The sequence below is a fragment of the Lycorma delicatula genome, chromosome 7 (genome assembly GCF_047948215.1).
Source record: "Lycorma delicatula isolate Av1 chromosome 7, ASM4794821v1, whole genome shotgun sequence".
Classification (NCBI taxonomy): Eukaryota; Metazoa; Arthropoda; class Insecta; order Hemiptera; family Fulgoridae; genus Lycorma; species Lycorma delicatula.
Genome location: NC_134461.1, coordinates 60,265,636 through 60,279,823, shown reverse-complemented (window position 1 = coordinate 60,279,823; position 14,188 = coordinate 60,265,636). Strand labels below are relative to the sequence as shown.

The window sequence follows — 14,188 nt, the reverse complement described above, 5'->3', positions numbered from 1 at the left end:
ACATTGATTTCATGTTTTGCAATCAATGTTACAGGAGTTACAATTAAACCCATTCCATACAACATGTGTACAAGAATTATTACCAACCTGAATTTGATAAACAGATGAAATTCTGTCTATGGTTAATTAGAAAATGTAAACATCATTCCACTTTCCTAAGTAATATTCTAATTACTGTTAAATCCTGTTTTACAATAAATGGCATTGTAAATTATCGAAACAATCACATTTGAGCAGAAGAAAATCCCCATGAGACTGCTACAAGTCATTTCCAATGCATTTTTTCATTCAATGTGTGATGTGATCTTTTTGGTGATAATTTCAGACTCTTTTTTATCTCCAAGGCTCAACGGAGAATGGTACTTGCATTTTTTGCCAACAAATCTGATGGAACTTTGAGATATTCCACTTAGTACAGATGTGGTTTGTCAATGATAGCACACCTGCTTACTATTGTTGTGATGTGATGAATCATTTAAATAACACATTTTGTAAACAATGGATTGATTGAAACAGACCAATAAAATAGCCATCTTGATTTCCCGATTGGACTTTTCCTTTGAGTTTAATCTGCTATAAACAGCAGATTAGCTGTTAGTCTAATCTGGTCATGTTGGCACAAAAGAAGAATTGAGAGTATAATAGAAGAGCTGGAGCTACTATTATGAATAATAATGGTGCTGTTAGATGAGCCCAGCTAATAAGGCTTCACCAAGCTGAACTATACATTGAACAGAATGATGACCACATTGAGCAACTGCTTTGAAGAAATGTTTGCAGCTTTATCAAGAAACAATTTCGATATTTAATAATTTAAAAAAAAAAAACAAAAAGTATGTAATATTTACTTTTTTAAATCTACTTTTTATACACTTTTTTCTGTTATTGATAAGTTTTCTGTTTGATTTAATTTACATTATGTTATTCAAACATTGCTGAAAACTGTTCTGTTTAAAATCGTATCATTTTTCTATTCCAATTTTCCTAATTAAAGCTGAACTTTTCAAATTTATGTACAATTTTAATACACGTTATTTACATCAATTTTCACAAAATCAAATTATCTACAAAGCTAATTAGAAATTTTTTTTCATCTACTGCATTTTGGTGGTTTATATTTCATATATACATATGTATATATATATTTAATATTATAAGTTAACTAGAAAATGAATTAGAAACTGGTGTTATAGAGGAAGAAGAGGAAGTCAAAGAGGCTGAAAAGAAAGCTACAGTACTGAGGTCTGAACTTAGTAGAGCATTAAAAGATCTGAATGGCAGAAAGGCTCCTGGGATAGATGGGATACCTGCAGAATTACTGCTCAATGAAAATGAGGAAGCGATAGATAGATTATACAAACTGGTGTTTAATATTTACAAAAAAGGACAGTTCCGTCAGACTTCAAAAAGAGTGTTATAGTCATGATACCAAAGAAAGCAGGAGCAGATAAATGTAAAGAATACAGAACAATTAGATTAACTACCAATGCATCAAAAATCTTAACTAGAATTCTGTACAGAGGAATTGAGAGGAGGGTGGAAGAAGTGTTAGGAGAAGACTAGTTTACCACCAAAATGAAACGACTGGCACTAGATAGGGAATCTTGGATAGTTGCATCAAACCAGTCAAATGTCTGGGCAAAAAAAGAGAAGTTAATTAGGTTTTGTAATATCCTGAATCTTCAGTTCGAATTAAATTTTATATGTATTACAATAACAAAATTTCAAAATATAAAACATAATTCTGAGTAAAATGATAAACTATTAAAAGAATATGTTTTAATGTAATAGATATAGAATTTAATATCAACTGAAGATGTGGGATACTGTGAAGCTAGTTATTGGAAATTCATATGGTAAATTTAACTTATCTAATTACTGTTTTGTTGGTGTATATTTCATATAATATTAAATTTTATTACAAAATATTTACGCATTTTATCCTTGAAATAAATTATGTTAAGAGTGTTCTGCTTTAACAAGAAATATAAACTCAAATTTATTTAAAATATAGATGTTGTTGAAATAAAAAACAGGTGGAAAGAAATTTGAGAAATCACCCTACAATAAAAAAAAGGAATAAGAAGAAAGATCTAATGAAAACAGTTTAAAAGAGGAAAAGCAATGTGTTATGAGAGAAGAAGGTTTATTAAAGATCATATTGGAAAGATGAGGGGAGAGTGAGAGGAAAACCAGATGGTGCTCAATAAAAACCATAGATGGCCTAAGGAAGCAAAGAAATTATCAGGAAATGAAAAAGAAAGTTAAGAACAGAAGCAGGCATAGAAGAAAATTCTAGATATATTTATTAATAAGCTATTATACAATGTGCTCTTATTATATACATTTTTATTAAAAAAAAAAAATAAATAAATATCTTATGTAAAGATGGTACAAAAATTAATGAAAGTCAATGCAAATCTAATTAAAAAGCATATTGTAGAGGAAATATAACTAGAGTAGATCTCACACAAAAAATCTGAATTAAATTTGATCAAAAAGATAATTACTTGCCTACCATTTAAATAATCAATCTCTTGATCTTTTTATGCAACTTCTCAGAATACTGTGATTGTGATACAATTTAGGGCACTTACAAATAAATAATTATCATATAAGTTAGTTGCATGATAAAAATCACTCAAGTTATTAATTATGATGAAATCATGGAAAAATTAATGAATCTGTACATTTATCTGTAAACTAATTTTTATATCATATTTACTCAAATATAATGCACATCTTTTCTCCTACAAATTTGTTTCTAAATTTGAGTTTGCACTAGAGCTGATGATGTACTGTACTGAAAAACATGAATCCATTGATATTCAAATAAATATTTAAATAATTATTACATATTTTGATATATATATAACAAAGTTATATTATTTCATAAGTAATTGCATGTGACTAAGCTCTGAAGCACTGGCTGCTGAAGGATAAGAAATATTATTTCTTCGTTATTAACACTTAACAATAGTCAACCAATTCTAGTGTTAATAATACATAGATGAGTTACATTTGTTTGTTTCTGAATGCATTCAAGCGATTATACCATCAAAATATTATTTCAGAATATTTAATTTTAATTATTATTTTTATTATGTAGAATAAAGTTTTATTGGAATTATGAAAAACAATAAATAAATAAAAATTATCTAAAATATACAATAAATAATTAATATCATAGATGTTCTTTGTATGAATTCAAGACCAAATGTGGTGATAAGATTTATGAAAACTGGTGGTTTTAGGTGAAACAGTATAGCAGTCATGTTATTCACATTGAATGCATATAGCAATATTCCTTTCTGTTACAAAAGGCTTAGTTTCATGCAGTATACTTATTCTCAGTTTGATAAAATATTACAATTGATTAATTTTCTATAAAATATTAGTAAAAAAAAAATTGGATTTGTACTTCACTTACTGATTGCTGAGACATTTTCTAAAACAGTAGTAAAAATATCAATAACATAAAGAATAGTAATAAATAAAAAATATACAATTAAAAAATTAAAAAAAAACAAAAAAAAACTGAGAATTATGAAAACATTTAATAATTGTAATTAAGGCTAATTAATGGCTCAAATAATTTTGAGAAATATTTTTAGTTTTTTTTAAATTGACAATATGCTGTTCAAATTTTGTCACTAACAACAGAATCACAACTGCATAACTCAATTATGCTATGTTTCCTTTTTCACTCCTTGAGTAGGCAAAGTATTTATGTTGCATTATGTTGTTCATGCCAGGGAATTTAATCCCTTGAGATAAGAAGCACCAGTCAAAGTTGCATTTTCTAAAAGTAATGATCTTAGCTGTTTAGCCAGTTTCTGTGATGAACAGAATAAACATGTCACTGGTAGGATTTGAAAATCACCTTATTTCAATGTATGTATGTATGTGTATGTATGTATGTATGTATGTGTGGCAACAGGTGAAAGGAAAGGTGAGCAATAATAATTAAAATATTACAAATTACATGTAGATGCTATTCTTTGGTAACTGCCAGATGTAATTAATTTTATATTTTATTAATTATTCTCACGTTAAAACACAATAACGATGTAAGTAATTTTTTTAAACATTGAAATATAGTAAAGTGGTGAGATGTGTGTAGAATGAGAATATGCGTTGTATTTGATGTTAAATGAAATTTGAAGCTTGTTGAAGCTTGCTTTGGTGTCTCCAAAATCATATACGTAAGAACATCATTATATTAATTTGTCCATGATGAAAACTGGTCCAATCCAAAAAAGCAATAGGTGATTCATTGTTGGAGGTTTTAAGGGTAGATTTTAAAAAGAAGTTTCTTAGACAACTTTTTATTCTTTCTTTCTATTTTAATTTGAAAATTATTCTTTAAATAAATGATTAAAAATTATAACATTAATACATTTATCATCAAATTATAACAAAAAAAAATTAGTATGTTGGAGCATAGGCCCTGTTGCATCCATGCTCTTTGTCCTTAAAAAAATATTATTTCTGATAACAAGACAATCACCTCATGAAGGACTCAATAAAATGGTTGTACTTTTGAAAATAAAAATTTATTTCTTGAAGTATTACTTTAACAACCAAACTGCAACATTTTTAAAGCAGTAGAAGAAATAAAAAAGAATATTTGCTGTATAAAAGTAATGTACTGCAACAAATAAGGTATTTTTAAAATGCAGTTCCATGAATTATTCTTATTTTAAACAGAAATATCATTTTAAGTAATAAAAAGTTATTATTAATTAATGAAAATATAATTCTTACTAACGATAATATATTAAATAATGGTTATAAAACTTGTAAAAAAATTAATTTTCTAAAAAAACAAAATATTATAAAGGAATAACAAACTGCAAAAATTATTTGTGATTAGTCTCAAATTAGTTGAGGTCAAAGTTAAAGGAATTGAGGTTTAATTGATAAAGAATATTTATAATACACAAGTGTTGAAAAAACAACTCACACATGGTAGTAAAAAGGTTTTTTTTGTCAATAAATTAATACAATCATTTACTATAATAATAAAATTATTATAACCATAAAAGAATTATGTTTATTATTACCACAGTTAACTTATGTAATTAAACATGTAAAATTTAATCTTCTGGTACATTAAAAAGTAAGGTTAAGATTTAACAAAAAAAAAAAAAAATAATACATTTTGGTAAAAACATAATAACTTAAAGTTCTATGAAGATGTAATCTATTGTAACAGAATTACTTTATTTCTATTAATACTAATTTAACATAACTTTTAAAATCTAATATGAAAAAAAATTAAGTTACATGTAAATTCAGTAATGTTAGTTACAGCATGTTATTTATGTATAGAATATTTATGAAGAACTATGAAATTTAAGCTCAGCTCATGTAAGCTGAATCATTGCGTTATTGCTTCCTTATAACAGATTTGTATTGCAGTACAAAGTGGGAAACTCATCAGTGTAATTTTACATCTTTTTTTCATCAGGCTAAAATAAGTTTTGGTCTTGTAGAAGAATCATAACCTTCTTGAATCTCTCCTCAACCTGGTCTTAATTCTTGTTAGGAATAAAATTCTTTCATCCAAAAAAAAAATCAGTAAAAATGTTGTTCAGTATTCTTTGAAAGCCATTGCAGAATTATAAAGCTATGTTTTCCCAGTTTAATGGTTATTTTTTTTTGTTTTCTGTTAATCAATTTTTGTAATTTTGATATGTAAATATTAATTCTATTTTATTTAGATTACAATTTTGTGCATGTAGTAGTTATTACTGATAGTTTACTTATTCCATCAAAAGAAGCCTATGGTTCTTATTTTGGACCCTTGTTCCAAATTGAAAGTACAGAATATCCACTCTTGTCCACACCCCTGTCTTCATAACCAATACAGAGTGTATTTTCAAACTGTAGGTTTTATTATTTCATTTATTAGAATGAGTGAAAAGTGTGATGGCTTACTCAAAATAACTTACAAATTTTCAAATTTATGCAAAAACCAAAACAGAACAATAATAAATGTTTTTTACAAATTTAAAAATCAACTGCGTTTGCATTATATGCATTATTTTTTACTACTCAGATGTAGTAAAAAATAAGGTGGTGAAAATTTGATAAAAACACATACCACTGATTCTTACTGGAGTTAAAGTAACCGCATTAAATTTTACAGTTGTTACTGATGAAATATTTCTATCGTATATACACTCAAACTTTTATATAAAATACAGTAAAAGTAATAATTATTGTTCTTATTTTATCTTTTTTGTAAAATGTAACAAAATGTTAACATTCTTAGCTTATAGTTTTAGATTTGTTACATATATCAAAATAAATTAATAAATTTCTTCCTTATATTATGGAGATCTGAGAAAAAATCTTTAACATTATAAAAGTTCTTATATACTTTCTTTAAGAGGTTGTAATCTTCACCTGCTCTACGTCAGCACTTTTGCTGAAAGGATTTAAGGTTTCAATTGCCATGGTTGAATGTTAGCTAAATTTCAGCGTGCTTGATGTTCTAATAAGTAACTGACTCAATGAAAACAATTCTGTATTGATGATTAAAAAGATACAAAGAATTGAAATCTCACTTTTAATGTTTTGAAATTCTTTAATTTAAACCATTCTCTTATATGATAGTTCTTATCAGAAGGATCTCATCCAACAGATCATACCTAACATGATCTAATAAAAATTGTTTTTTTTTTACTGTTTTGAAATTTTGTTATTAATTGAGAATTAATCTTGTCAGTTGGATTAATGGTTACTGATTAAGATGTTATTACAGCTAATTTATTATGTTTGCAGGAATAACATTCAATTCATTTACAATAACTCCTAATATGTTGATATTTCATGTTGATGGAGAGTTTTGGTGTTATTTATTTTGTGAACTTAGTTTGATCTGAGGCTCAATTGATTGATTAGAATTAATTGGTCTGAGACAGGAAAAGACCAGTTGTTGTGGTACACCTGTTATTATATTACAACATTAATAGTGCAAAATTAATAAATGAGTAATGTAATATAATGAGGAGTGTCTGTTAATAAAATACATTTTAAATTTATTGAAAAATATAGTTTAATTGCACTTATTCTGTAGAAAGCAATGTTAAATTAGAAAAATTTCCCTAATCAATTCTTGGAGATAATGTTAATAGTTCTCAAACTAAAGAAAAAGGAATGACAATTAAATAGATACTTTTGGCAATTATTATCTCTACATTATTTGTAGCTGCTTACAATTCCATTTAACAAAAAAATAGCTACATCAATTACTAAGATGATAACCAATTATGCTAAGGTTGATTAATTAGAAGTTTTCTAGAATTAGCCAGGAAGTGAACCTGGAACCTTCAAAGTGTAGGCATGCACAATACCTATGGTCTGTGTCACTGAGGTGATCAAAATTAATCTTAAAACCTTACTTTTTAAAGTATTTATACAATTATTTTATGTTATTTGAATAAATTTCATGCATTAATATGATTCTTATTACTTTTTAATTTTTCAGTAATAGACAGACGAATAAATAAAATAATTCAGAAGAGATAGTATATAATAATTATTATTATTCTTACTGTGGGGCTATATCTGAACCCTGTTGCATTAATGATCCACAACTGAGCCATATTAAATTGTTCAATGTCAAATTATTTTCAAGAACTTCAGGATCCGACTTGCATGGGTGAGGGTTGTTCCACTCGTAAGGTGATATCCTGTGAACAAGCTTAGGTTAGGATAACAGGGTCACTCACATGCTGGTGTGTTGCCACATTACATGCGGGTCTTGTTTCAGGTTCTGCTGAAATAGAAATTTTTTTAGTTATTGTTAATAAATTCAAATTGCATTATGTTTATATTTTTACTGAATTACAGATTAAAATGGAGAATAATCAATCTGTTCGTGCCGATTTGAAAACCAAATACGTAAACAATTTTTTATGATTATTGAATCATTAAAATTGTTTAATAAAACTATAAAGTAATAAAACATATTTTTTAAAAAATAATTATTTTTGATTAATTTTCTTACCACCGATCTCCTTGGCAGAGTAATAGCATCTCTGCCTTTCATCTGGAGGTTCTGAATTCAAGTCCTGGTCTGGCATTTTTCACACACTAAAAAAAATTCATTTATCATATTCATCAACTGGCAGCTGTTATACAGAGTGCCAGCCAGAATAAACAAAATTTAGAGGAGTTATTGCTATTGGCCTTTTCCTCCAAGTTAATCAAAGATATAAATACATCTATTCATTGTTCTTAGGGAACAGATCTATAAATTGTGTCAAAAGAACTTTTTTTACCAAAATAATTTTATAATTAGAATTAAGGACTATTTTTCATTAGAGATAATTTAAAAGTTCATCAATTTTCTATAACTGTACTAGATATTGTACACATGAGAAAGATTTAAAATAATTATTACACCAATACTGAGATGTTAATTTTTTTTTTAATCAACAACATAGAAACTCGATTCTAATTGATTCATATGATATCCAAAAGTTTTCAGTTATTTATTTCAGCTTTCTTGATTTGGGTCATTTAAGCAATTAGATTAGGTCATAAAGTGTTATTAAACCAACAATATAATGATGGTCAAGAGATATTTCAAGGAACCAATAGCAATAAAATATAACTGATCTAGCCAGGGCTTGAACTGTTGACATTCTCGAAAAAGGCAAGTGCTCTCATTTTCTTTCGTCACCTTCAAATTGAGAAAAAAGAAATGACTTTTTTAAATACAATTTTGTAAAGACACTCAAGGTTAATTATATAAAATTTGGTCATCAATTGTAGTTAAGTCATCCTTTATGGATAAAATATAATAGTTTTATTTTTTCATAAAACTACTATATTCTTTTTTATAATGCAATTTGAACATTAAACTGAAAAAAAAAGATTGAGTTAATTATTATTTTATTTTACTGACAATTATAAAATTTCATGCAACATGTAAAGCAAAAACTATCTTGTACAAAATTCATTAGGTTAGTTAAATCATCAAGCACTGATTCATGCAGGGTCAAACAATTTTTAGTTAATTTAATATTATATGATTCCCCAGGATAAATATGATTCAAGTACAGAAACAATTATATAAGTAATTATTATAAATTTAAAACTGTATATAAAATATTATTGCTTTTTTTTTAAGAAATGAAAATCTGTTCATATGTTTATTTCAGAATCCTTTCTTTTAATTAATAATTTATTAAAAATATTACAGAAACAAGTATATATATTAAATAATATACAATATTAAATAAACAAAATAACTAATTCATCAAAAGATTACTTTCTTATATTCTTTAAAAAAAATTTAATAAATGGTGTTATCAATTAATTGAAGTTTGCTATTAAAAGAATTATTTAATTTTCAAGACACGTTTACTTAGAATAAGGAAATATTTATAAAATATCATATTTATAATAAAATCAAACTCAATTACGATTAAAATTAAATCGTTACCAAAAAAAATACAAAATATATTTCAAATACTTTTTCCTTTCATCTCATTATCAAGAGGTATAAAAAATAATTCATTTGTTGTGTAGTCATTGTCAGATGTTTTAATCTGTCTATCCCAGTATCCAACATAAAATTTTATTTTAAATATTCTGACTAAGATGACCTAAAAAATACAAAGGTTTAAAAAACCTCATTTATGCTGGCATTATTATCAAATATTATTTTCAGTCCATCTTAGTCAGAATATTTAAAATAAAATTTTGTTATGTTGGATACTGGGGTAAAGACAGATTCTATTTGTCTCCTGGTGATGATGTGACAGTGAAAGTGTTCAAGATATATTTTGCTGGTTGAGGTTGATTTTTATAGTTATTATTATAGTTGCATTTATCTTTATCAGTTGATTATAGCTGTGGTTAATAAAATGATATTATGTTTGATGTATTGTATTAATTATTCTAATAAATTTCAAAAATGTATTTTACTCTACTTCTATTTTTTTATTAATGAAATTGAAGTGGCTTCTTAATTTTTTTAAATTATTTAAGGAAAATCCAAGGTTCATTTTCTTTACTGTTCTATCTATACAATAATTAATTATTACATGCGGTTTGGTGGGATATTGTAATAATTATTAAGTAATTAATTATCTTACTTTGGCAACAAATCGCATCCTTGAGCCATGAGAGATCCAATACCAAACCAAAGGCAATTTTGTAGAGTGAATGTCAGTTCTAGTTCTTCTGGATCTGGATTGCAGGGGTGGGGATTTTCCCATTCAAATGGTGAACATCTGCGAACATACTGCATGCCATCTTGCGACACAACTCAAAAGAAAAACGCAAACAACTGACTACAATATTACTAAAAAACATGTTACTGTTAAATCAGCTGCTAAAAGCTCTAGGGTTAAAAATTACAACTGAACTAATATATGGACTAAGTTATGCTTCATGTAAATTGCAAATACAGTACTGTTTCTGTCATTTTTCAGTTTCCACAGAAATTATTTTATTATGTAAATTTACAGAAAAATGAAAGACTGCATGATTATAAACACAAAAAGCAAACTGAGTAAATAACTTTTTGATGTATTTATACATAATCTTACACTGAACATATGAGATACAGGTAATTATTAGAATTTGAAACCACAGTTATCTAATGTTATTTATATTTATGGTTATATGTGTATATAAAAAAAAAGTCTTTCAAAAGAATTATAAATTAATTTGTCTTTATACAATAATAATCATTACTTAGGAAATTAATTACTTATCAATAGACATTTCACAATTTTAAAGCAGTATTGATTGTAGAATCAAGAACTTAAAAACCTGTAAAGCAATTTTATAAAACATTTATTTTTAAATTATAATTTTGTTTAAAATTAGTAGTATGCAACCTAAAACTACTAAAGATAAACTGAAAACTATAACTTTTAAAGCGTATCTTGGAAAGAATTCTCAAAACTTGATTTAATGTAGATATAATATGTTGGCTAAGCTTAAAAATATAAGAACAAAGATCATAAAAACTGAATATAACTAAATTGTTTCATTTATGATGAAACTCGCTGAGGACATCAAAATATATTCGGCATTGTAAATAGTCCATAATTGATTAATTTGTCACCTGTTTAAATTCAGGTGACTTAAATCAGGTTGATTTAAAAAGAAAATAATTTTTTTTCAGTTTTTCCATATTAATAGTTTTTCTACTATTTTTATTTTTATATAAAAACTAATCAAACTCATCATTTTTATGACTAAATTTAAGTCATCAGCATGCTTATTTATTGATAAACTATAGAAATAGTAACAAGTGAATATCAAAAAACTGAAAATATTATTCTTACGTATTGCAGAATTCATAATAAAGATATACAAATTTAACTATATATTTTTTGTGTTTACTTACAAATACATATCTTTGTTATAAAAACAAAAAAAAAAGATCAAATAAGGTGCTCATTCTTGTTAAGAGTTATTCTTCTTCAAGTTTAATTTGTTTTTTCTCTTGAATTAAAAAAAAAAAAGATACTAAGACTTTTGAAATGGTAAATTTGTTAGTTCAGTTAAAGAACTGATTAGACAAGGTAAGTATTAATACACTTCTTTATATACTCTTTTCAATCCTCCTTTCATAAATTAATTCAATAAAAAATATTTCAGTATTCTAAATTTGTTTTTGTTTAATTTATAGAATGAAATGAATTAAAAAAGTGTTTTATAATGAATTATAATCCTTAAATTTATTTTAGCAGTAGTCTGTTTTATTAGAACATACATATGTTTAGGGTAAAATCTTTCTTATTTATTAATAAAATAATCAGAGATGCTTAACTGGTTTGGAAAATTTTATAATTGCCTGGAATATCTTGATATCTTGTAGCAAATTATTGTAACAAAAGACAAACAAAAAACCAAGGTTATTTAGAAGATGATTTCAGAACAAAATTGGATAACAGAGAAAAGGTATTAATTAATCACCTTAATTCAAATTTTTTTCTACTTGAAAGTAATGATACAAATCATTATTCATGTTTACATATCCTTGGATGGTTATACTTAAAAATTTGGTTAGAATCTTGATAAGAGATAGTTTAGGTTTATTTTTTAGAATGAAAAATGATCTAAGGTAAATAACTGAAGAGATTACTTTAAATGAAATAAAAACAAAATATATTAACCTAATTAATACATTAATAATCAAATATTATTTAAAATTCTTTTTTTAATTTTTAAGGGAAATAAATCATAAGAATTACATTCACCATTGTTATTAGATTAGAAATGAAATAACCTCTGAGATTAGATAATGAAATAACCTCTGCAAACTTCCAAACTTATGGTGAAATGAGTATCGTTGTAATTTCTTCCTATTTCAGTTGTGAGTTATGCTTAAAAGTTAATTAGTATTGCATATTAAAATAGAGATAATATAAATCATTAAACATGCAATTATATCAACGTACACAATATTTCCACTCAAATGCTTTTAACATTACAGAAACGTTTAAAATATCCCAGTACTGGAATAAAATGTCAGCTATAATAGTTGTAGATTTAAATGGTTAATTTCATAAAGTTATGCAAAGTAATGATTATTACAGATGCTGATATGTGAAAATATAATTACACTTTCTCAATTCTTCTGATTTCAAGTAGAAAAAAATTTGAAATGGTGATTATGTGATGAATAAGTATAAAAAAAAATTCAATTGAAGTAGTGTAATAAATCAGCATCGTAAAATTCTTTTATAAATTTGCATGACAAATTAAATTGAATTGAAGTCATAATGATTTAAAATAAAGCTGATTGTTTGTATGGTGCATAATTAAATATGTTAATTAGAAAAGCTAATTAAAAAAAAAATAAAGTAACTGTGGTGTAAGTAATTTACATCTGTTAAATTAAAGAATACAAAAACAACAATAATTATATAAAATCATTTTCTGTAATTAAAATTCTAATTAGATTATACTATTCTACTGAATATAGGCATTTAACTAAATATACAGTTAAAATTATTTTCAGCAAATGAGTATGATTATGTAACATTTGCATATGTAACATATATAACATTTGCAAACTCTATATAAAAAACATTCTAATAAAACTATTTTTAGAATGTTTCAGCTGTATATAATTTCTTTAAAAAATGTGCTCACTTGGCTAGGACTGGGAACTTTTCATTGTGAAATCGAGCAATATTTCTGTACTAGTTTAATGCAGGTAAACAAAAGCCATTGCATCTTTGGTGTAATTTTGATAGGAGGACAGCCTGTGGACTAACTTAGAGGCTGTATTGTGTGCCATACAGTGTGCTATTGACAGCCATAGAGGCTGTGTTCCATGATTGCTCAATAAACCTAGCAGCTAAAATGTTTATTTTGGAAAGCCAGGTCTTCTAATCCCTCTAAAAAATTAATTAACTAGTAATGGCTTGACCCAAGATTAGGATTACATCCTTTTGCAAGGTACAATTATCTCAAAGAAAAAATAACCCAGAATGATTTTTGGAAATTAGGTGTAATTATTTTAGAGCTGGTGTAGTTACTCAATTAGAGGGATATGAAACTAATAGCAAGTAAAGTAGCTCTGTTTTTGCATATTTCATAACTGATGACAGACAGATGGTGTTTACAAACCTGTTACAAACAGCAGTAACATTTATCAAGTAATTGTTCTAGTAAGGGAATTTATAAGAATTAAAAGAGGAAATTTTTTGTTGAATTTTTAAGACTAATGAAAGTTGAATCATTTCTCAAGAAAGTCATGTATCTAAATTCATATATAATTTTATGCGATTGGATTCTTTGAAGAGTGAATTTAAATAAATATTGAATATAAACTCACTGCTACTGTGTTATGCATCTTATAACCACTGATCCAATCCCATACAAGAAAAGTTCTAAATGTACACCATGACCTTATTGGTATTTACAATCTAATATATGTATAATATAAAAATACACAGTAAAGACACATACCCCCCCACACACACACAAATATTTATATACACATACACACTCCTACATGCACATGTTGGTGGAAAAATTATTTTTTTTCATAGAAAATTAGTATATGAAAATATATAACACTTTAATGAATGGGATATGATTTTTAAAAGTACTTGGAAATTCTGAGTAGAAGATGCAACTAATTATACACACAGTAATATAAACATTTTTTCTCTCTACACTGATCAATAAAACAATA

At 25.8% G+C, this 14,188-nt stretch overlaps 1 protein-coding gene across 4 annotated transcripts in view; it reads right to left on the bottom strand.

Moving 5' to 3' along the window:
• Positions 1 to 14,188, bottom strand: part of LOC142328269 (glutamate receptor ionotropic, kainate 2-like) — a 151,938-nt gene that overhangs the window by 17,502 nt on the left and 120,248 nt on the right. The window contains exons 12-13 of one of the 4 annotated variants that reach the window (XM_075371959.1): positions 10,119 to 10,256; positions 7,566 to 7,703 (exon numbers count right to left, since the gene is read on the bottom strand). In XM_075371959.1, the coding sequence (XP_075228074.1) occupies positions 7,566 to 7,703; positions 10,119 to 10,256 (276 nt within the window). Of the gene's footprint in view, positions 1 to 7,565; positions 7,704 to 10,118; positions 10,291 to 14,188 lie in introns of all 4 variants that reach the window. The other 3 variants (XM_075371960.1, XM_075371961.1, XM_075371962.1) reach the window with 3 other exon arrangements.